Consider the following 21,778-nt stretch of genomic DNA (forward strand, 5'->3'; position numbering starts at 1 on the left):
TTAACAGCATTATACAGCGTCTGCAACCAGGTGATTTTATTTAAGCAGCTCATATCAATAATATTTTTTGCTATTTTTTAGCAACTGACCAAAAACAAATATTCAATTTTCGGACCACCCTGATCGCTGATCACACAGTTGATTAATCAGTTGGTGCAGACTGACAGTGCAGTGCAGTGAGAGACACAGACAAATGTGGGGCTTTTCCTCACAGTGTCAAAGTGACTGAATTAACAGTCAAATGCTCAGCAGTGGAAAGTGACATATTTAGACTTCCACAGACCACTTTGTTCAAGTTTCAGTTTTAGTCAGGCTTTACATGGAATTATTCATAAATAGGAGAAGCATGGCTCTATGTCTCTTCTTTTGTCTGGCCGATCTGCATTGTCCTTTCATTATTATTATTATTATTATTATTATTATTAACAGGGGTGGATTTAGTGATCTGTGGGTGTGGGGCCCCAGACAAACTTCCTTATTTTATTTTCACCCTTTCTCTAACTGAGAGTGTAAGCTATTGACAGCTACAGAAAAAGTAGACCAACTCAAAACTAAGTAAAACTACTAATAGTAAACAGAAAAAGCCAAAATTCCTGCTGTCAGGAGAGGTAGGTTATCATTAGCACAAACATTTAAATTCACTTCAAGGTGGGGCTTTTAATCCTTATATAATGTTGGATAGTTTAACAAATAATAATGCATCATTCTGTAAATGAAAATCTGAATCTGCAACATAACCAGTAACATTTATCTGTCAAGTAAATGTAGTGGTTCGATGTTTTTTTAAGGGAGGTTTGGGGACCTTTTGTGAATTATTTTGGGGTAAAATGCATTAAAAAAGTAATATAATTAAGTATTTTCATACCTAAACATTATAATATATCTGTAACTGTTTGGGCCCTTTCAGTTGGGGGCATAATGACAAACTCCACTCCTGATTATTATGATTATTTTCACATTTTCTCTTTAAATGTTATTACCCTCGATCTAACTAATCTAGACTAGTGCAGGTAGTTTAGAAAAGCAGGAAATTTCTTTTTTTTTTCTAGGGGAACAACCCTTACCAATTATGTATTTTTCCATGTTTGCTGTCTCATTTTAAAACCAGGCAACTATGACAACTTACACTAAAGAAAACCCTACTAAACTAAAGTACAGGTAACTGTTAATTGTTCTTAAGTACAACACTTGAGTAAATGTTGTTAATAACTTTTCACTTCAGTCTAATGCACAATAATACATGCCACACTGAGAGTTCACTGTGGTTGGGAAGTGAAAAACTAACAAGCTAGCATGTCAAGACCAATCCAGTGCTGTCAGCCCTGTAGGCAGCAGCTGTAGTCCCTCCCCGGGCCAGAGTGAGAGCACAGGGAGCCTGGGCTGCTAAATGCTCCAGCCTCAAAGGGACGATGGTGGAGGGCTGGTAAAGATGGCGGCGCTCTCCGAGGATGGGAGATACGGATTAAATTGTGGCCAACAGAGCGCAGATAGAGTCACCGTATTGCACGTCAAATTGACCGAGACAGCGCTGAGAGCAATAGAGAGCCACCAAAATTGTAAGGTGAGTGAAACGGGCTTTTATTTCACTATAAAAAGAGCCAGGACTGTCGGGCTGACACAGCTCGTCTCAGCTGGGAAGCCCAACTGCCACGCACAGCTAAAGCTACAAAGTTAGCTAAGCTGTTGACAGAGCGTCTTTCTGCTCGTTTTTTGACTTTATTAGTCTTGTGTCATTAAATTAACCAACTGAAGACGATAGACGAGGCTTTGGCCTTACGCTCTGGTCAGGTTTTAATAAATGACAAATGTTATTTTACGTAGAAAACCTGTTGGCAAAGTTAGACACTCTGATTAGCCAGCGTTAGCTCTAGCTAGGTTAGTATGAATCCCCTGTGCTGTGTTGGCCAGCCAAGTCCATTTTTTTTCTTGCCAAACTAACGTTACTTTGACCAAATTAGGAAAGTAGTCATTTCATATTGACTAACACATTCGTCACCAGACACGTTTCATAAACTGTGAGTTTAACGTAAAAGCTTAACTTAGTTAACTAACTTAGTTTCATTCGATGAGGTTGTAGCGTTATTTGCGTCAGTGGCAGGGTGGAAATATACAGATAAATTATGGCTAACGTGAGTGTAACTTGATAATAAGTTAGTGGCGTTTCAAGCGTGTCAGTGACTGGTCAGCTTACCATATGGTTACAAGTTTTAGCTAGTTGGAGAACGTCACAGCAGAGCTAGCAGGGGTTTGAAGCTCACAGTCAGGCTCATCCCTTTACAGACATTTAACTATTAATTTAATCATGAAGTGCTGCATTCAGGGGAGCTGCCACACTGGAGCTACAGGATGTTCAATGCTAACTACACTATGAGCAAGTGCCTTAAAGGTGTACATTGAATAAATATTTAATTTAGGTTTGTTTGCAAAATTGTTGAATTTTTTTTTTGCACACTCCCATGTACCTCAAGCTGCATGAGAGGAGTTGGCCAGCATTTATAATATATGGTATCTGATCGCAACAAAACCTATCTTTAAAGAGATAATAAGAGAATAGCTTTTGCTGTCAGTGTCATTTTTTTTCTAAATACATTACTGTAATTATGTATTTTCTAGCTCTCAACTTACTACCCTATTGAATGTACTGCATTTTACCCCAGAGCTTGACACCACCAGCCATTGCGAGGCTTTTGAAACTGAGTTTGCTAATAGTCACTGCATACCTGCGCAGATTAAATATAACTTGTTAATCTTGAACTGTACAAATGGTGTAATCTTGTTGAGGTGCCACACAGGTGAACTATTCTGGACGCATGCAGTCTTGGGTTGCGGAGGCCTGAAGCCAAGTTACCTGACCTTAAATCTGCCAACAACAACGCTGTTACATAACACACTGGCTGGGCCTAGGTCTCTGCTCAGGACTGATGTAGCTTAGCATGGGGCTGTAGTGTTCAGAGGTCTCTGTGACTGCTCTTTATGGCACATGGTTTGTGTCTGTATGTATGCCACATATGAAACCTTTGTTTACTGTCAGCCCAGTATGATGAATTTAATTGTGGATCAATAGCATGATTTAAAATGATCCTTTAATTAGTTTCTGACAACTGGCAAAGTGAGTCATCACTAAGTTGAAGGAATTCTTTTGTGACAGCCCATGCTACAACCTTATTGGATGTGGTAATGTTGGTCTGTACGCTGCATTGAACGGCAGCCTGCCATCTCTTGCTGACTGAGCAGCCAAAACTGCCTGCTTTTTGTTTCTCTCTCCCTCTCAGTAATGTGTGTTGTAGCTCAACCAGTCATCGAACTATGGAAGCTGGCTATCTTTGTCTTTCTGTGGTGATGTGAAATGTGATCAGAACTGTGTGTGTGTGTGTGTGTGTGTGTGTGTGTGTGTGTGTGAGTGTGAGTGTGAGAGGACTCGTTGGTGTGAGTGAGTGTATGGAGAGTGGGGGGAGGGAGTCAGTCAGTGGCTTGGAGTAGCTTAACTCTAACAACCATGACATGGTTCTTTCAGTCCGAAAAAAGTACACATTTTATCCAAGATGATCTGCATCTTGTTCCATGTATGAGTCAGCAATCATATTATGCCCAAGAATGCAGAGAAGCTGTTGTTAATAAAATGCACATTCCACTCAAACCAGTTGATGTTCTGATATAGCCAGCTGGTTCCTTAGCCTCAGCCGTGTGAAAAAGGCAGGTCCTGTGCTTTCCCATCCTAACCTGTGCTGCACTAGAGCAGCCGCTGCATATTTGTGGCTGTCATCTCCATTTCAAGTAGCCACCAACACAAACCTGCAAACCTACACAAAACAAAGACATTCCAGAAATATCTTATTGAAAATATTTGCTGTATTTGAGTGTTGTCCAGGTTCTACTGCTTGGGTTCAGATAAAACCAAATAATTTTACTTACCACCTACCTCTTAACCACTTAAAAGAAGATATGGATTCTTTCTGTAGATTTAAACTTTAAAGCTCTGAGACACCAAGTCGAATGTTGGCTGCCAGTGGACTGCCATCAAGTATTTGCGGCTGACAGTCGACCATTGTTTCTGCTGCGTGTGCCAGACTGCTAGTGCCAGATGATCAACAGAAAAAAACCCTGAAACTATTTTGATAATTGACTAATCGTTTAAGCAAAAATGCCTAACATTCCTCAGCTTAAGCTTTTTAAATGTGAGGTATTGCTGCTTTTTTTGTTTTATGTGATTGTAAACTGAATATATTTAGGTTTTAGACTAGTTGTCAGACATAACAAGCAATTCGAGCTTGGACTTGTCATGATCAACATTTTTAAACTATATTTACTGTTATTTTCTGACATTTTATTGGCCAAAAAAGTAATCCATTAATTGATGAAATTATCTGCAGATTAATCAATGATTACAATAACCATTAGCTGCAGTCCTGCTTCAGACTTATTCTCTATTCATACTATTGGCATAGCACAGTGCTGCTAATGCATTCACAGTCGCATGAAAATGAGAGAGATTGTCTTGCTGCAATGCTGGCTCTTCAGGTTTTCTCCTTTGCATTATGAATACAGATCACTCCCAAGTTATTTTTCTCTCACACGGTCACACAGAAGACATGTGCATGTCAGCCGTTACTTAGCTGTTGACTGTAGTCTCTACACCATGTTTAAGTGCAGCATTTAATAGAAGATATATTGTCAGTGTTAGGTTTGAAGTATGCTTGGTTTGACAGGACCCCAAGGCTCTGCTGTCTCTTCTAGCAAATATCTGCTGCTCTGTAGTGTCAGTCAAATAGTGTGGCATATTCTGCAGGTTCTATACCAGTATTTTGTCAGTGTAGCAGCTCTTTGTTATTGACCCAAACTGGTATTGCCCTCCCAATAATGCTTCACATTTCCATATGGTTGGTAGTGGATAAACTGATGCCTCTCTTCCCTTTCAGAATGTACCTTCTTTGCAGCCAACGATACAATTCAAGGGACTCCAAGGGGTAAGTACTTTTTTCCCCCTTGACATAGGGGTCAGATGAGTCATCACAAATTGTAAATTTACAATGTGAGAAACCTTAGTTTTGTCTAGGTTGTAAGCAGCAAGTTTAATTTTGCAGCTTTTAATGACAAGTTATTTATATAGTAATTTACCAAAGGGGCTGTTTGCGACGTTCAGAACATATGAGTTGTCTGGCTGGGGTTCTCAACATAGTGGTGGCTAAACTGGTGGCTAGCAGCTAACAGTGCTAACACCATAAACAGTGCTTAACAACGGCAACAGTGCTAACAGACCTAACAGTGTTAACTGGGGGGAACCAGAGGATGGGCATCACTCTTTTGCAACAACACCATCTAGAAATCAGTGGTAACTGTCATATGTGTGCAGTGCAAAGCGGTGACAGTGAGTTAGCTATACACACATGCAATAACATGCACACTGGCTGGACCAGTTTACCACAACAAAATATAGAGAAGCTTCAATTACAGCACTTGTAGAGGTAGTGTTACTTTATTCTCTGCTCAGGATGTTGTTATTCCACTATATCTTTCCATAGCAAATAGTGTTTTTCTGCTATACTAATGCTCTGAATGTCACATACAGAACCTTTAATACATTCATTTACTGTTTTTGCTTGCATGTGCTGGGTTGCATTCATTGAGATGGCCCCACATAAGTGTCTTAGAAGCAATAAAACCATTGACTCTCTGACTTTGTCAAGTTATTCAGCTACCTAACTACTGCTTAGTATTCACTTATCTATGTCACCAGTATTGCACATTATTAGTATAATGATGATGATTATTATTATTAGTAGTATTGTAGTAGTGCTGTACACAGTGTTTCAATGCAAATGTAGTAATCTTTTGAGCTAGTTTGATGTGGTAATTAATTTGTGGTTGTGGTTTGGTAATGTAAGCTGTATCCTCCATGCAAACAGTTTGCTGAACTGTTCAGAGAGGCACACATTTCAGACCCTTCAGAAGTCTTTATACTCTGTTTGCACTGCTTATAGTCAATGATGCACATGACTCACATACGGCCTCCCCTTAGCTGTGGAGACTTCAGAGTGCTTTCTGTCTCATGTGAACTCCTATGTTCAAGCATCAAACCCCATAGCTCAGATTTAGACCCTGCCTTTGTACAATATGAGCATACACACACTTAACTGTAAGGTGAAAAGCCAGGCAAGATTTGAAAGTGGCTTGGCATATGGCAGTTTTATTGTGATATATTAACCACATGTATCTGGCTGTCCATTCCACCTCAATGAATTATCTCAGATACTTGGATGTGAATGGATATTATTAGTAAAATTGTTATTATAACTTTATTTATACAACAATTTTTCAAAGATGTCACAAAATGCTTCACAACAAGAACAAAATAGTAGGTAAAAGACAAAACAAGGGGTGTGAGCCTGGAGCAGTACTTTGGACCACTTGTAGGCAATTTAGGCTTATGTTGTGTTGTAGGAGAGATACTATAACTTGTGTTATTTTCCCTTTCTGTGTGAATTTTTTACAGCGCATTAAAATTCCCAAGAATAATTCATCCTCAGACACCTTCCACAATTTTGATTTCTACCTGTCTAATGTGGGCAAGGACAACCCTCAGGGAAGCTTTGAGTGCATCCATCAGTATGTGTCGAGGTAATGATAATCACTGGTCAGCTGAATCAACTGCTGCTGTCTTACCACACATTGCTAGCAGGTAATCCCTCTCTGCCTCACGTTTCTCTCTCATACTCCCTCTTTGTCTCCAGCTCAGGGGCCTCACACCTGGCATTGTTGGCGACTGTACAGGACAAGGTCACAGTGTGCGCCACTAATGACTCCTACCAGGTGACCCGGGAACGCATGACCCAGGCCGCGGAGGACACACGTGAACGCGGGACCAAAGTCATCAAGCCTGGGGGCCAGTACAGAGGTAAGGCCCTCACTACAGTCTCATGCAGCCAGGTTGGATCCTGGACACCAGCATGGCTCTACGTCCTGTCCACACCTCTCTTCTCTTTTCAAACTTTACCCCTTTTGAGGGATTGAATAGGTGAAAGCTGACTGCCGGGCTCCATTCAAAGCCATTATTGCGACTGACTAAGCCATTATGCCGTCTCAGTCTTTTCCAGATTAGCAGTCTGACCGATAAGGGCCAAAGGTTGCAGGTGAAGCTATTTCTGTGTTATTGACACACAGCCTGCCAAAATTATACTAAAAGTGTACAACACAGCCGCTAACGTGCTGCCTGTGTTTGACTTTTTATGTTTCCCTTACACTTGTTGAACATTAACTATCAACTGTGCCACCCAGTGCCTGATTTTGAGTTTTACAAGCTCAACAGAAAAAGTAATCTTTTATAATCTAATTTGGCCTGTCACTTTCTCCAGCCTTATTCATATGTCTTATCCAACTCAGAGCAGGTAGGGCAAGAGATCTGCAACCAAACAACTTGCTGATATAACGCCTTGTGCTAAATTTGTTTTTCTCCCCTGCCTTATTCTCAGCATTCCTATTTTTAGTCTTAGCAGAAACTTGTTGTACAAACTCCAAATTACAAAACAAATACAGGCTCAAAGCACAGACAAACTTAACACCAACTGCCAGAAAGGAAAGAAAAGCCCATGCATTGACGAGGTGCATACACCTGCTCACAATGACTGCTAACCATGCCTTTTCAGTTTCAGACCACTTTTATATGATGAAAATGAAAAAAACATGCATTACGGTAAAGGAAACCACAAAGAAAGAGTAGCTTCACTCAGTCTCTTATCATGTGGAAATGGTTTGGCTATCTAAGGTCAAACGATCCACAGTGAATGCAGCACATTGTGACGGTCTGAGTCAGTCCCTACTAGGGATGCATTTATTATATTATAAGCAATAGGTTACTGTGAATTAAAACTAATCGGAATAGGAATGGGCACCGATTAAAATGGAGGTACTGTCAGTTATTCTCCAGACTCATGGCTTTAAAAAACGTGTTTTTACCCACATGCAAAACGCATTAAACAAAAATATGTCCCACTTTTTTTTTTGTTTCTCTCCGCTGGCTGGTCTGGAAACAATACCAAATCCAATGATTTTGCTTACATGTTTTATCTTTATTTTTTAAAAGTCTAGCAGTCAAGCAGTGGTAGCCTAAATGTAATTATTATTTGTGTAAAAATTTTGGAACTGATCAAGAAACACTGTAAAACTGTAGTTCCTCAGGCATATTTCCTGTCCCCCGAGAAGTCCCCACTCCCGAGGTGGTATGTTTCTGTTGGTCAGGAACTGTCACAGTTGAGTCTTGAATGTTCCCGGCTGGTCACACAGAAACCTCGGGGCTGAGCTTTCTATTTACTCACATGCAAACAAGCGTTGGTTGTCTCCAGTGTCAATATTACAACTGGGAACTAACAATTATTTCATTGTTAACCTTAATTACTGTTGATGTTTAAATGATAGCAGCCAACATCCTGGCTATTGTTTAACAAATGAAAAACCTCATAATGATAAGGAGAGAAAACATGAATGAGAAACTGCAAGTAAGAGACATGAAACTGAAATTTAACTTTATTTGGATATGTACTTAAGAAGAACGAATTCTCAGCAGATCCTCCCTGTTTTGGATACAGGTGACAGGTGTCTCCATTTATGGTCCTTTTCACATGTCTTATGTGATATTGTTAATGTAATTAATTATTAGTAAATATAACATTAGGCATTATGTTTAAGATTTATTTCCCAAACAAACTAACAATAGGGAATCAAAAGTCAAAATATCATGTAGATTATTTCCTTTTCTTTTCATTTATGAACCATAGAACTTCTTGATGCTCTTCTCACTGCTCTAGTGCAATTTATTATCGTAATTGCTGTGGTGGTCGGTCGTTGTCATCAAATAGGTAGGTGTGTCCTAAAAACAGGTACTTGGGCTCGGGAAGCCATTTTTCAGTGTCAGAACTAGTAGTTTAAGGCCTTGGTCAAAGATATAATTGTTTAAACCAGAATCAAAAGTCTTGCTGAGTGCACACACTTTCTAGTAAGTTATAGCCTCCTCAGGCCTGTTTTTCTGGGCCCTAAATTTGCATTCACTGGCCCAGATAGAAACTGGGAAACGAGAGGAGCTGCAGAGAAAAGGGGTGGGACAGGAGCTTGTAGCAGCTGGTTTAGAGTGAGCACCCTATTTACTAATGCAAAAGGGGCCTTTAGCTTCTGGTTTTCACAGGCTGTTAATTTCAGGTAGCAGTGTGTAACTTGTATTTTATCTTTGTCTGTACCCTCTGTCTTTTAATGAGAGCTGTGCAATCCGTGTCATTTGAAATCAGTGACGTTTAATATTCTGTGTTACTATACTCCTGTTCTGTACAAATTCTCTAAGCACAGAATGATTATTTCCAAAGGAGGAAGCTTTGTTACATTAGCATTTCATCTGTAGCAATTTGTCATTAGACAACACTAAGTGTAAAAGCTCACACCGCCTCACATTGCTGCTAGTCTCTGCTTTTTGACAGTGAGGGAGGGGGGATCCTTTTTTGTTCATCTCTTTAACCTTAATCTCTTAAAGAGCTTTAGAATTTCATAATGTCCATGAAGCAGTGTAGGGGAATGAGCAGACACCCTGACTAAGCACATGGCTCAGCAACTCAAAGCATAGGTGTGTTAAGTTTTAATCACCCGGACTTTTAGTGTTGGCCAGTCTGCATGTGACTGACTCTCTAATGGTAATTGGCATTAACAGAAGCACAACTTCCACAAGGACCTCCTTGCTTCAAAAACTGAAAAAAGTAATTGTTATTGGCACCACAAACGCAGCCAGTGTATGCCCGAAATCACACATGAGGAATTACTCATAGTTTCATCTAAGCTAACCTTCAGATCCTGTTTAATTTGGCCATTTCAACCTCCTCAGTCTATCAAATATTCCTGTATCTTTCATTCCCTCACTTTAAAATGAAACAGTCCTGCCTTATTGGCTTCTTCAAATATGCAATATATGTGGCCATTGTAAAGTAAAGGAAAATTTCTCTGCTTTGAAGTTAGTGCCACAGAGTTAATGGGCAGAATCAAACTCCACATGTCCTGTAGCTCCTCTTATTATTGGAATGGATGGGTGGTGATGTTTGTGGGTACACATGAGACCTTCAGTAGGTGAGTTGAAGAAGGTAGACATGGCTGTTGGTGAGCAAATATTTGATAGCATCAAAATGTATCATGATAGACTCCCCTGCAGCAAAGAAGAGGCCTTTATCATTGTCTCTACCTTCTGTCTCTAGGAAAGCAAGTCCATATACGTAAGCCGGCGCTATCAGCCCCAGATGTGGTCCCTGAGCGCAAGCGCTCCACACCCATCAACCCAGCCAACACTATTCGTAAGTGCCTTTCCAATAATCCCGTGTCTCAGCGGCCGTTCCGGGACCGCATCATCCACCTCCTGGCGCTGAGGTCCTACAAGAAGCTGGAAGTGCTTGCCCGTTTGCAGCGGGACGGCATCAACCAGAAGGACAGAAACTTACTGGGGACCACCCTGCAACAGGTATGTGTAAAGTGTTTGTTTTTTAAATAACATGATATGCATTTTCAGTGTTGAGAGAGCAAATTAAAATGGGAGTGGCCCAGTTATTAGTATTTATACCCCCTCCATTAAACAAAAACTCCAGCAGTAATAACTTCTTATGTTTTTACAAAGGCTGATATTTATCAAATGTAAGATTTGATCCAAAAGATCCCCTAAGGCCCTGATCAGACAGAGTGCGTTTTACTGGTTGCAAAACATGAGGAGCATTGCACTGCTTTTTTTGTTAAAGCCTGCCCCAGTCAGACAGAGCGCTTCTCCGTCTTTTTTTTTTTATTGTTGCTAGGTAACCACAGAATCACTTACTTAACTCGTATTTTACTGTGAAGAAAACTTACAGATTTGTACCTTTAAAAAAAAACGCAAAAAGGGCACATGAGGACTGAACACAGGGAAACGGAGTACCCTGTGGGCACATAAGACCCTCAGAAAGAGGAGAAGCTTGTCCAGGAGCCTTGCCTTAGTAATGGCTGGTTTTAGGCTTATTTTAGGATGATTTTGAGACAGTTTGACAGTCTGTCAAATGTCGTGAGTTGAGACTACAGTTTGCTCAGGTATGTCTTGCAGCATGCCTGGGGCAACAATGAAGGTGAGCTAACATTCGCTTAACACAAACCATGTAGCTGAAGGCTTGCCTCTCAATTCATCGGATTGGACAGTGGGGTAAAACGCCAGTGACGCCAGACAGTGCAGGCACTTTTCCACTCTGAATTGATTTTTTTTTTTTTTTTCAACTAGAGGCATTCAGGGTACTTATGCAAAAACATGAGGTGCATAGAGTTGATAAGGATGAGGCGCTCAGCAATGTAAAAACAGATAGAAAAATGCCTCTTTATATTGAAAACAATTATAAAAAGCCTCCAAATGTTGCTAAAATGTGCTCTAACTGATCAGGGCCTTACCCTTCGTAAACATGAAATCAAGGTACACAGATTTGCCTGAGGAAATCCAGTTCACAGAATAAAGGCTTCATTCCCTTTGACATGAAACGAGCTACCTAAATATTAAATGTTATTTGCATACACAGATGTTTGGCCAGCACAGGAAATGCGAAGTTTCTGTTCATGTATAGTTCTCATGCCGTCAGTCTAACTTATCAACTGTGTGTGTGTGTGTGTGTGTGTGTGTGTGTGTGTGTGTGTCTGTGTGTGTGTGTGCACAAACCAGGTGGCCAACCTGAACCCCAAAGACAACACATACTCATTGAAGGACTTTATTTATCGTGATGTCCAGAGAGACTGGCCTGGCTACTCTGAAGATGAGAAGACCCAGGTTGAGCGGATCCTGGCTCGGTACAGAAATGGCCTATAAAGCTTTTTAATTTAACTCTGAGCTTTAATACATACTTGAACTAATAAAGCATTTATGTTTTATGGTGTGTAACTAAGTACTAGTTTAAAGTGGTAGCCTGCCCCCTGGGGATTTAAGGTGAGGTTAATTGAACAATCACTGTACTGTGTGAAGGACAAAAGGGCCAACTTGTGTTGGTAACCATGGATCCCCATGTTTGTTTTAGATTTTTAAATGAATTAATATTTTTCCCAGAGTGGTATGTTTGGAAAAACATGCCGTCATTGGAGCATAGTGTAACTGACATGAATTCACCACAGCTGTGACCACAGCTGTTGTTCCCTGTAAAAGGACAGCACTAGCAACCCCTGCAACCTTTCAGTCCTTCAGGGGGTGATTACTTAATGATAATGTTAAAGGAATCATTCAGAATTTTGAATTCTATTAAGAGCCCATGTAATACACATGTAGATTTTATTTTCACAGTTATAAATTAAAAAGATACGATAAATTCCTTATGTTAGATATGAGATGGGTTTGGGGGAAAATAACACAATTTGTGCGTCCTTGAGGCCTGACAAACATGTTGAATATATTTCCTCACTCATTAAACTACTGCAATGCAGATTCTAAATCATTTTTATTCCTGCAATATTTACAAACATACAGTATGTGCTATCTTGCACACTTCTTCTCCTTTGTTGGCACATGTCAAGCTGCAGCAGCTGTCACTTGAAGCCCAGAAACACCAAACCGACATCCATTAACTAGTGGTCACGTAAGCCGACTGTTGCATCACCTGTGTAATAGCTAAAAAGTTGGTAGTCTATATTCTTTATTCAAAAAGCAAAACCGGAAGACTGACATGACAAATTCAAGACGCTAGTTAGCCAGTTAGCATTTTAACAACACAACCTGATGTTGAAAGAGTAAATGATTTACCATGTGCTAGCAAACAGTAACACAAACAATCACAAACTGTTTCTGTTAGAGAGCCCAGTGGCTAAAAAAAAGTAATCTTACCTATTATGACAAGTTAGTTTTGATCTCACACCCTCTTAACTTTAGTAGTGTGTTTGCTTTCCTCACTTCCGTCTGCTAATCAGTGATTTCATTCACTGATGGGCTCCGCCGGGTCTGTGACCGATTCAACATGCTGAATTGGCTGAAAAACAGCCAACAAAAGCTGACTAGCGCCAACAGTGTAGGATGCATCGAAAGATCTAGGGCGACACACACTCACTAATGGCGAGCAATGGCTTGGTGTGTCGGGACCCTTTGTAGAAAAATATAGATGGCTGTAAAAAATAATAACTTCCTGTGTAATACATGAGCTGTGAGTTTCAAAAAAAGGACGCAAGTGTTTTAATATAAGTGTGATTACTTCAGCAGGTCTTAGTGTAATGATTGTTGAGTGCTGGACTCTGATGTACCCTTTCTTTTCTGTTACACCATTCTCCTCTGACACCACTCTTTCCTCTCATTAACAGCAAATTAGGTCTTCCTACTGAGACCCTCTCATCAAGCAGTCCTCCCAAAGAGAGTGTCCCCACATCCCCCCAGGTATCTGAGCAAAAACACACCTACACACACCACCACAGTGATGTTTGCAAGTTTTCAGCTAAATTCTGGGTGTTGTCTTGCAGAAGCGCCAGCCAGACTTTGACTTCATCGATCCTTTGGCGCCCAAGAAAGCCCGCATCTCCCACCTCAGCAATCGGGGGCCAGCAACGTCTTCATCCTCCTCCTCTGACCGCCACGAGGACGAGGGCAGCCCCAGCTCTAAACGCTCGTCCCTACCCTCCAACGTCACCTCGGGCCCTCCCAGCCATCTCCCCATCTCGTCCCACCCTCCTGCACCCTCTCACCAGCAGCCCAGCCCAGCCTCCAACTCCAACTCACCCAGCACGCCAGAGGGCTGTGGCACGCAGGACCTTCCCATGGACCAGAGTTCTTCCTGCAGGGACCCTTCACCCAGCCCCTTCTCCTCGGATAGGTCCCTGCAGGACCGCTATCAGCACCCTGTCCCCGTCCCCAGGCCAGCTGCCTCCCCCATCCCTCCTCCCCCTCCTTGCACCTCACTCACAGTTACCTCCACTGTCATCACCAGCCCTCCCTTGTCCAGCAGTACCAACAAGAAGTCGAAAAAGAAATCCAAGAAGCACAAAGATAAGGATCGAGAGAGGGAGAAAGGGAAACAGACGGAAAAAGGTAGCAAAAGCCCTCCCAGTGTAGCAGTGCAGGCTGAAGAGACTCGTAGAGCCAAAAAGAAGCGCAGTGTTGAGGAAGACAACAGTGAAGTTATCGTCAAGAATCCTCACAAAGACCAAGGTGCGTTCCGTCTTAATTATTAATAATCTGCATCACTGAACCACGGTTCAATACTTAAATGACTGTACCAGTTGTTGTAACAGTCACACCAGTACCTCTCAAATTACTGTCAAATATTTTCCAGTTTGCACATCACTTTTTTTAGTATTCCAGTGTCTGTTTTCCACACTCTTCGGTGCCACTTTGTTCTCATTCATTTCACTCATGACAAGGTTTAGTTAGTCTAATACATCGTCAGTGTGTGGTAATTTAAGTTGAGGGGACATCTTTAAAGGTGTTAATCACATTCTTTTATAACACTGAATTGAATTAAGTACATGTGATGGAAAGGGGGTTGTCTATTATGTCAAACCCACAGAGACTTAACAACACGTCTGGTTAGCATTTCAGCGCAATCGATGTTAATTGAAATAAGAGCCGACACGTTTCTATAGCAGCAGACAACTGTTATTAGCAAACAGGCTTTGATAAACACACTGTACGCCATTTAGCTGATAAAGAGATATTTTCTGCTTAATGAATATTGAACTCACATTTCTTCAAAAGGCCCATTTAACAGAAGATATTTTTACATGTAACAATAGGAAAAGCACGGGCGTAAATAATAAGAACAGGTCATAACAAGTTAAAATGTCTGTTGTTAAAATGGTATATGAGATAATATTAGTCTGACTGCTAGATGCTGGTAATGGTTTGCAAAAATGTTAGCCACAAAAAATAATAGTTCCTCTTGGACCCAGTGTCCATAAATGAATTTAACTTAGCTGTAATGTTGTCAAGAAAAGTCTTATAGAAGTGCTTCCTTTACCTATCATGTGAAAAAATGGAACTAAGATGTTGCATAACAAGGAAACCTTTGTATGTTTAAAAAAACAAACAAAGGTGGTGTGGATTTTGCTCCTCGCATTTTAAAGCTTTTTTTTTTCCTGATGATTTGGACACAAATTCCTGTCTTTTATGTGACAATGCCTGAACGCAACACAGGCTCGCTCCACTGTGGGTACAGTGCCGTGCTGCGCTGCTGTGTGAGCAGCGTGTTTGACTGTGCTCAGTCAGTGGATGGTCATTTACACACTGCCCATAACAATAACTATGTCACGTCAGGTCAGTGCCCCCCTAATATAATGTAGGGGAAACACTGAATCAAGCAAGAAGACTCATGATACCATTTATGTATTATATTGTAATCGCAAATTGCGATATTGTCCACTCAAATCACAACTGCACATTTTTATCAAATCGTGCAGCACTCGTTTATTAATGTCATTTTGTGAAAGTAGCCCCATGCAAAGCAAGTTGAGTATTTCTGGAATAGAGGATAAGCTAACAGACATTCATACTCCTCAAGTAAGGCATGTTTGAGAACAAAATCTATTATTGACAAAAAGACATCGGACATTTTGTAAAAAGAAATCATGTAATACAGTGTAATTGAACACAATGGCAAACACATAAATCCAGCCTGTGTTTGTGTGTTTGTGGACTAACTCATTCAAGCAGCATTGACGAGTCTTGTGACTGACATGCCTCCTCAGTCCAGGTTTTTATCTTTCAGACTTTGGATTGTTGCTCGCCATGTTTCGAATGTTTATCTCTGTTTATGTCTGTTCCAGCCCACCCAACCACATACAGTTTGATCTTTGATTACACTGACACACTCAATGTTGTCTGAACATGCTGAGGCATTGATCTGAGCTCCTCTTTACTCTGTGGTCTTTAGTCCTGCTTTATCTGATATCGTAAATGTTGTGGTTGTAGTTTAAGAGTCTTTCCTTCTCTTTCAAGGATATGCTGTTGCTGTGTTTTATGTATTTTCAGTACAGATGTATAGTTCATACATCGTTTTGAATTGCTGTTTTTTTGTTTTGTTTGTTTAATTTGTTTTGTTTTTATAGTGCAGCTAAATACAGTAGCCCATCCTTAGTAATAATTTGGTGTGTTTTGTATTATAAATGCAGAATTTACATTTCTACCCTCTCGTCCTTCTTCTCAGACTCTTCAGAAAAAGAGAAGCCAGTCCAGTCCACTGAATTCTCCTCCACCATTGAGATGCCGGACTATGTAGTGTGAGTTACCTTGAATTACCTTGAAGCTCCTGTTTTTGCAGAGCGTGACCCTCTTTACCTTTAAGGTCTCTCATTTCATAATTTGAAACATTTGACTAAACAGGACGTTGAAAACAGACACAAGCTTGAGAATTAGGACACGGGAAATGCAGCAGTAAACACAGATGTGTTTCAAACTGTTTTGCTCTTTCTATGTCATTAGTAATGAGTGCAGGGAGCACGTTAGCTGTTGCTCAAATAGAGAGGCTCAACAGCTGGTAAACAGGATTCCCACCATTCTTTAAAGATCATGACCTTTAGCGAGGTGTATTCAAAACAAAGAAAGTTAGGGCAAAGTTTGTTCATGATAGAGTGCTGGTTTAATCTTTAACATGACAAAACATAATTTTTTATCAGTTTTACGTGTGTAACTACTTTCAAAAGAATAATTGAGTTAAATAAACTTTCCTGTGGCTACAGGAAGTACATGCCGTTGTTGTCCGTGGACCAGCGACAAAACTACAAGGATGACTTCAATGCAGAGTATGATGAGTATCGCCTGCTACACGCCCGTGTGGAGAGCATCACCCGCCGCTTTACCCAGCTGGATTCCCAGTGTCGGAAACTGGCCCCAGGCACCAAAGAATACCAGGTCATATCAGCTGGCATAAATACACTGTACCTATGTTGATGTTGCCTTTTTCACCTACTTGTTTCTCCTAAAACCAATTGCTGTATAATCCTGACGGAGCATTTGTGGTGGATCATTTTTATGAACTCTTAAAAAAACAGTTCCTGGTTAAAGTCATCGTATTCGTTTCAGACTGTGAACAGACCAGAATCATACAAGGATTACAGAGATAGTATTACTGAGCCCTTATAGTGGTGTTCCTATTTTTTTTGTCCATTTCTTGTATATAGCAGTTAATACAAAGTACAGACATGTAGAAAAGTGCACACAGTTGAGCACTGATCTCCACTGGGTGTGTCTGTGGGTGGGGAGCAAGGCGTGCTGTGCAGGCTGTGTGTTAAGCCTGTATGCAAAGCAGTAGCGGAAAGATGCGTAGAATGCTGTGTAACCGAGCATCTTGGATTAACCTAACTGTCACAATTTAAGGCTCTGTAAATGACATTCAGAACATTAATATAGCAGCAAACTATTTACTCTGTAAAGATATGGTGGAGTAATGGTGTCCTGAGCAGAGAGTCAAGTCAGGCTTGTTTCTAGCCTAGCCATTTGTAGGAAATGCCTTATGTATAAATAAAACAGGTTTTTCAACAACTGTGAATCACTGCAGCCACGAGAGGCACCAAAAACATGAGGCTAATTGGTCCATTAGTATGCCAGATTAGCACAACCGCACATATGATTTCCTGGAGGCTTACGCCTGTTTGAGGCTTAATACTATTAATAATGATTAGAGAATTACCTACTAATACACAGGAGGCAGGGAGTGATGCATTTATTATTCATATTTTTAAGGTTTATAATTAACAGAAATCATAATTATATAATTTGATATTTGGAAATTTTGTTGATTTTCATTAAAATGTTTTTTTTTATTTTTTCCCCACAGAAGGTGCAAGAAGAAGTCTTGAAAGAGTACAAAAAGATGAAACAAGTGAGTAGTTTTGTAGACGTTAGTCTGATAAGGATACTTTTTCTATAGACCACTGAAACATTATTAAGTATGTTAACTGTTGGGTTTTGTTATGCCTCTGCGTCAGTGATAGCCGTGGCAGGAGGCACTATGTCTGTCCATCCCATCCACTTGAACTCAATGATGAACTGATTAGATTTCGGTGGTCAAAGGTCAAGTCTGTGTGACCTCATCTCTCTTGTTATGTGAACGTGATATCTCAACAATGCCTTAAGGGAATTTCTCCAAATGTGGCACAAACATTCACTCGCACTCAGCAATGAACTGATAGGATCTCAGAGGTTAAAGGTCAAGGTAATTGTGACCTTGCATCTGTCTCATTCTTGTGAACACGATATCTAGAGAACACCTCAAGGGAATTTCTTCAAATTTGACACAAACGTCCGTTTGCACTGAAGAATAAACTGATTGGAATTTTGTGGTAAAAGGTCAAGGTCAGTGTGACCTCACAAAATACGTTTTTGGCCGTAACTCAAGAATTCATAGGCTAATTATGACAAAACTTCACACAAATGTCTAATAGGATAAAATGATTAAGTGATTACATTTTATATCCAAAAGGTCAAAGGTCAACTTGACTGTGACATCACAATATTCTGCATAAAACACTTTTCTGGCCATTATTCAACGCCATATCTCAGGAACAGAAGAGGAAATATTTGGTCAGATACTGAACTGGTGACTCTTGGGTTCCCACCTTGACACTATGCTGATTGTACAGATCTGCTGTGTGGTTGAGGGAACAATGAGTATGAAGCATCCATGTTTTCACAGACATGGATGTAAACTGTAGGAGAAACTTGACTGGTGTGTTGAGGCATACAACCACGGTGGGGTAATTCTAGTTGTTTTTTTTTTTCTCAAACACAGCAGGAGTTGCTGCTGGGGTGATAGCTGCTGTCTGATCTTATGTGTGTGTCTGTCTTACAGCACAGCCCCAACTACCACGTGGAGAAACAACGCTGCGAGTACCTGCACAACAAGTTGGCCCACATCAAGCGGCTAATAGCTGATTTTGACCAGCGCAGGGCTCAGTCCTGGTGCTGAGAGCACAGCACACAACATCCTCACTAATCAGTATTGAGAAAGGAGTGTCGAACCAGGAGGGGGTGTCCAACTGGCTGTTATTTATTAACACCCCTTCAGTTACTGCCTCCGCAAGAGCACCCCTCCCCCACCTCTCCTCCTTCCCTTTTCCCATCATCCTTTTTCATTCCTTGCTTCTTTTTTCGATCTTTGATTCCACTGGCTTCATTGTTGCCTGCAACCTTGAAAATCTCACTTTGACTTTACCCCCCATCTTTTGCTTTCTCTGTTTCTTCTCAATGAGCTCCTGTGGAATTTCATACCACTGGACCAGTGGCAGGGGCTGCCTGCATGTGTGAAGGGGTTTGGGGAAAAAACTTCAATTCTTCTAACCTTTGAAGGACTTCCTCTTCAGGCAAAAAAAAGAACAAAAAAAGTATTTTTGAGCATCAGAAAATATTAACTTGTATTTAAGTAAAAAAAAGAAAGAAAGAGGGAGATCTATTTATTTTGGGACTCGTAGTGCAAAGAAGAGTCCGCAGATGATATATTGTTTAACTTTTGTTGAAAACAATGCAAAAAAAATTACCGCGGGCCTTATGTGTTTTGACTTTGTGAAGCCATTTTGCACGCAAGATCCATTATGTCGTCTCATTTAGCAAAGATGTCTCTCCTGCCTCATTTCCTCTGATAATAGAAACTGTACTGGATAACCTTGCTTCAACACGTTGCTGAGTTTGAGGCTGAATTGAGAGGAAATGAGACGAGCAGGAGAAATCACCTGCGCTGAATGAGAAGCAACAACAGTATGTGTGCATGGATTGTAAATTTAGTTGTAATGGCCACGTGGGGTGGTGAGGGTGGGGTAATGAAAGGAATATGATCCCCTGTCAGTAGGGGGCAGTATTCCCTGCACCAAAAGTGTTTAGTGTTCATGGTGCATTATGGGTGCCTTAAGGTGTTTACACTCAGAAACGTCGAGTTGGGCCGACCCTTAGGGTCCACAGGCAACACAAAGGAACTATAACTGCCTGGAAACAGGTTGTGTGTGTATGTATGGGTGTGTGTGTGCATGTCGGAGTTGTTGAAGAAGGAAAGGATGTTAAGTCTGGAAGGTGTGTTACAAATCGTATGAGTGTGTGTGTGCGTATGGTTGTGCATTATGTGGAGTGACAGGTGTATAAAAATAAAAATGTGGAGAAAAAAGTGAGAAATATGAAAAACAAATAAAAAAAAGCTGCTATAGTGTTTGACCAGCCAGAGCACTCAGGATCAACCTGGCTGGAGTAACAGTACCTAAACTTAATTGAAGAGAAATAGATCCTTATTTTCCAGAGTGGTTCATCTCGAGCCTGGAAAGGACTGCGCCCACCTCTTCAGCTTTATCCAGCGGCAAACAGCCTGTGTTTCTGTTTAAGAAAGAAGCAAAAAAAAAAAAAGAAAAAAAAAGAAACGTCATCCACCAGAGGACAAATCTGTATTATGATTTCAAAATGTATTTGATTCTCAGTTTGAGTTCTGCAGAGCAGTGAAAGATTTCAGAGTAGCCTTTTTTTTTTTGTCTTTCAACATTGATACCAATTCGTTCAATGGATGGATGAATGGCTTCTATGAAAAAGTCTTTATTTCAACAAGGGAAAATTTGTTTACAAACCTGTGTTAGAATGTTTGCCAAAAAATTAAATACTTTTCTGGTACTGCATCCATGGAGTAAAATTTCTGATTGGGGCTTAATTTTTAGTAGAAATTAACACTGGAATATGTTTGTCCTTCAATGAAGAAAACACCGTTACATTTGGGGATGTGAAGAGGAACTGAGCCACTGTTCCCCCAGATAGATCAACAACTGAGAGGTGCTAACTCTTGTTGTGGTCGGCCGCTTCTCAGCAGTCTGGTCTGATTATACTCAGCTCGTGAGGACATGTAAGAGTCCATGTCCTGTATTGGGGAAAAATGTAGCCCCTATTTTTTTTCCCCACAAATGGAGATCTGAGTATATAAACATATATTTTGGTTGTGGCATTCTATCAAGTAGTCAGTCTCTGCAGCAGACTGGCTGTTTTGTTCGGCTGTCAGAATCAATGTAACATAATTACAGACCTGGCCTAACTCACTTGTTGTCTCTCAAGTTATTTTGGACAGAAAATCAGCACTTGTATCTTGGACGTGTCACAACAGCAGATAAAAAATATCCACAAGAGTTTAGGCTCTACTTTAGAATTACACTTACTATGTCCATAGACCACAGGGTCAGTGCTTTGGTTTATTTTCTCCTGTTTGCCCTTGTAATGGTCCCAGAATTCAGGCTCAGAAAATCCCACTACAGTTAATTAATGATGGAGGCCGGGGCTTTATATGCAGCCTTCCATCACACGTGTGTCCTCTTCTCAGCCTTCCAAACATTTCTGTCTTCATCATAAAACAGATTTACCTTAATTGGGTCTGATCAACATGAGCTATGTGACCCGTTTTGGTGGGAGGAAGGAGGGAAGAGTTTTGATTAGGAGTCTTAATGAGGAAGTGGCAAAGTTTAAAGATGTCCTCGTATTGTTTAGATATGAGAAACCACTGAAAATTAAGTGAACTTTGGGTGAAATCTGATCCTGCCCAGCTGAAAATGTATAAGACATTTCAATAAAAATCAATTTAGTTTTACCTGGAAAATGTCTCTTGTTGTATGTTCTCTGTGATTCCTTTATAGCCAGCTGAAATTGTTAATGTAGAATAAGACAAAACAGGGTACAACCTAGAACAGAACAGAAACACCACATGCTCAGTCCATAACATCAAAACATTCATATATCCAGTGTTGAAAGATTGTGGACTGCTCTTGCACTGATTAATACCAGTTTGATGTAAATTCATTGAATCTGTAGAAGGAGTCTGTCAAAGTACGGTGCCTGTAA

General features: G+C 40.5%; 1 protein-coding gene across 1 annotated transcript; it reads left to right on the forward strand.

Moving 5' to 3' along the window:
* The first annotated feature begins 1,342 nt into the window (after positions 1-1,342).
* On the forward strand, positions 1,343-21,536 carry ell2 (elongation factor for RNA polymerase II 2). The gene is made up of 12 exons (XM_050037446.1): positions 1,343-1,561; positions 4,917-4,964; positions 6,491-6,615; positions 6,729-6,892; positions 10,221-10,480; positions 11,687-11,811; positions 13,300-13,372; positions 13,456-14,140; positions 16,134-16,206; positions 16,666-16,837; positions 17,763-17,807; positions 18,777-21,536. Exons 1-12 carry the CDS (start codon positions 1,388-1,390, stop codon positions 18,891-18,893), a joined length of 2,061 nt encoding a protein of 686 aa, XP_049893403.1. The 5' UTR covers positions 1,343-1,387; the 3' UTR covers positions 18,894-21,536.
* Positions 21,537-21,778: the final 242 nt, after the last annotated feature.

This window comes from Epinephelus moara, chromosome 24 (assembly GCF_006386435.1).
Source record: "Epinephelus moara isolate mb chromosome 24, YSFRI_EMoa_1.0, whole genome shotgun sequence".
Classification (NCBI taxonomy): Eukaryota; Metazoa; Chordata; class Actinopteri; order Perciformes; family Serranidae; genus Epinephelus; species Epinephelus moara.

Coding starts and splice junctions, on each gene's coding strand:
- ell2 (XM_050037446.1), top strand. CDS start 1,388: ATGCTCCAGCCTCAAAGGGACGATGGTGGAGGGCTGGTAAAGATGGCG. Junction 6,893..10,220: donor GCCTGGGGGCCAGTACAGAG/GTAAGGCCCTCA, acceptor TTCTGTCTCTAG/GAAAGCAAGTCCATATACGT. Junction 11,812..13,299: donor GTTGAGCGGATCCTGGCTCG/GTACAGAAATGG, acceptor TCTCATTAACAG/CAAATTAGGTCTTCCTACTG.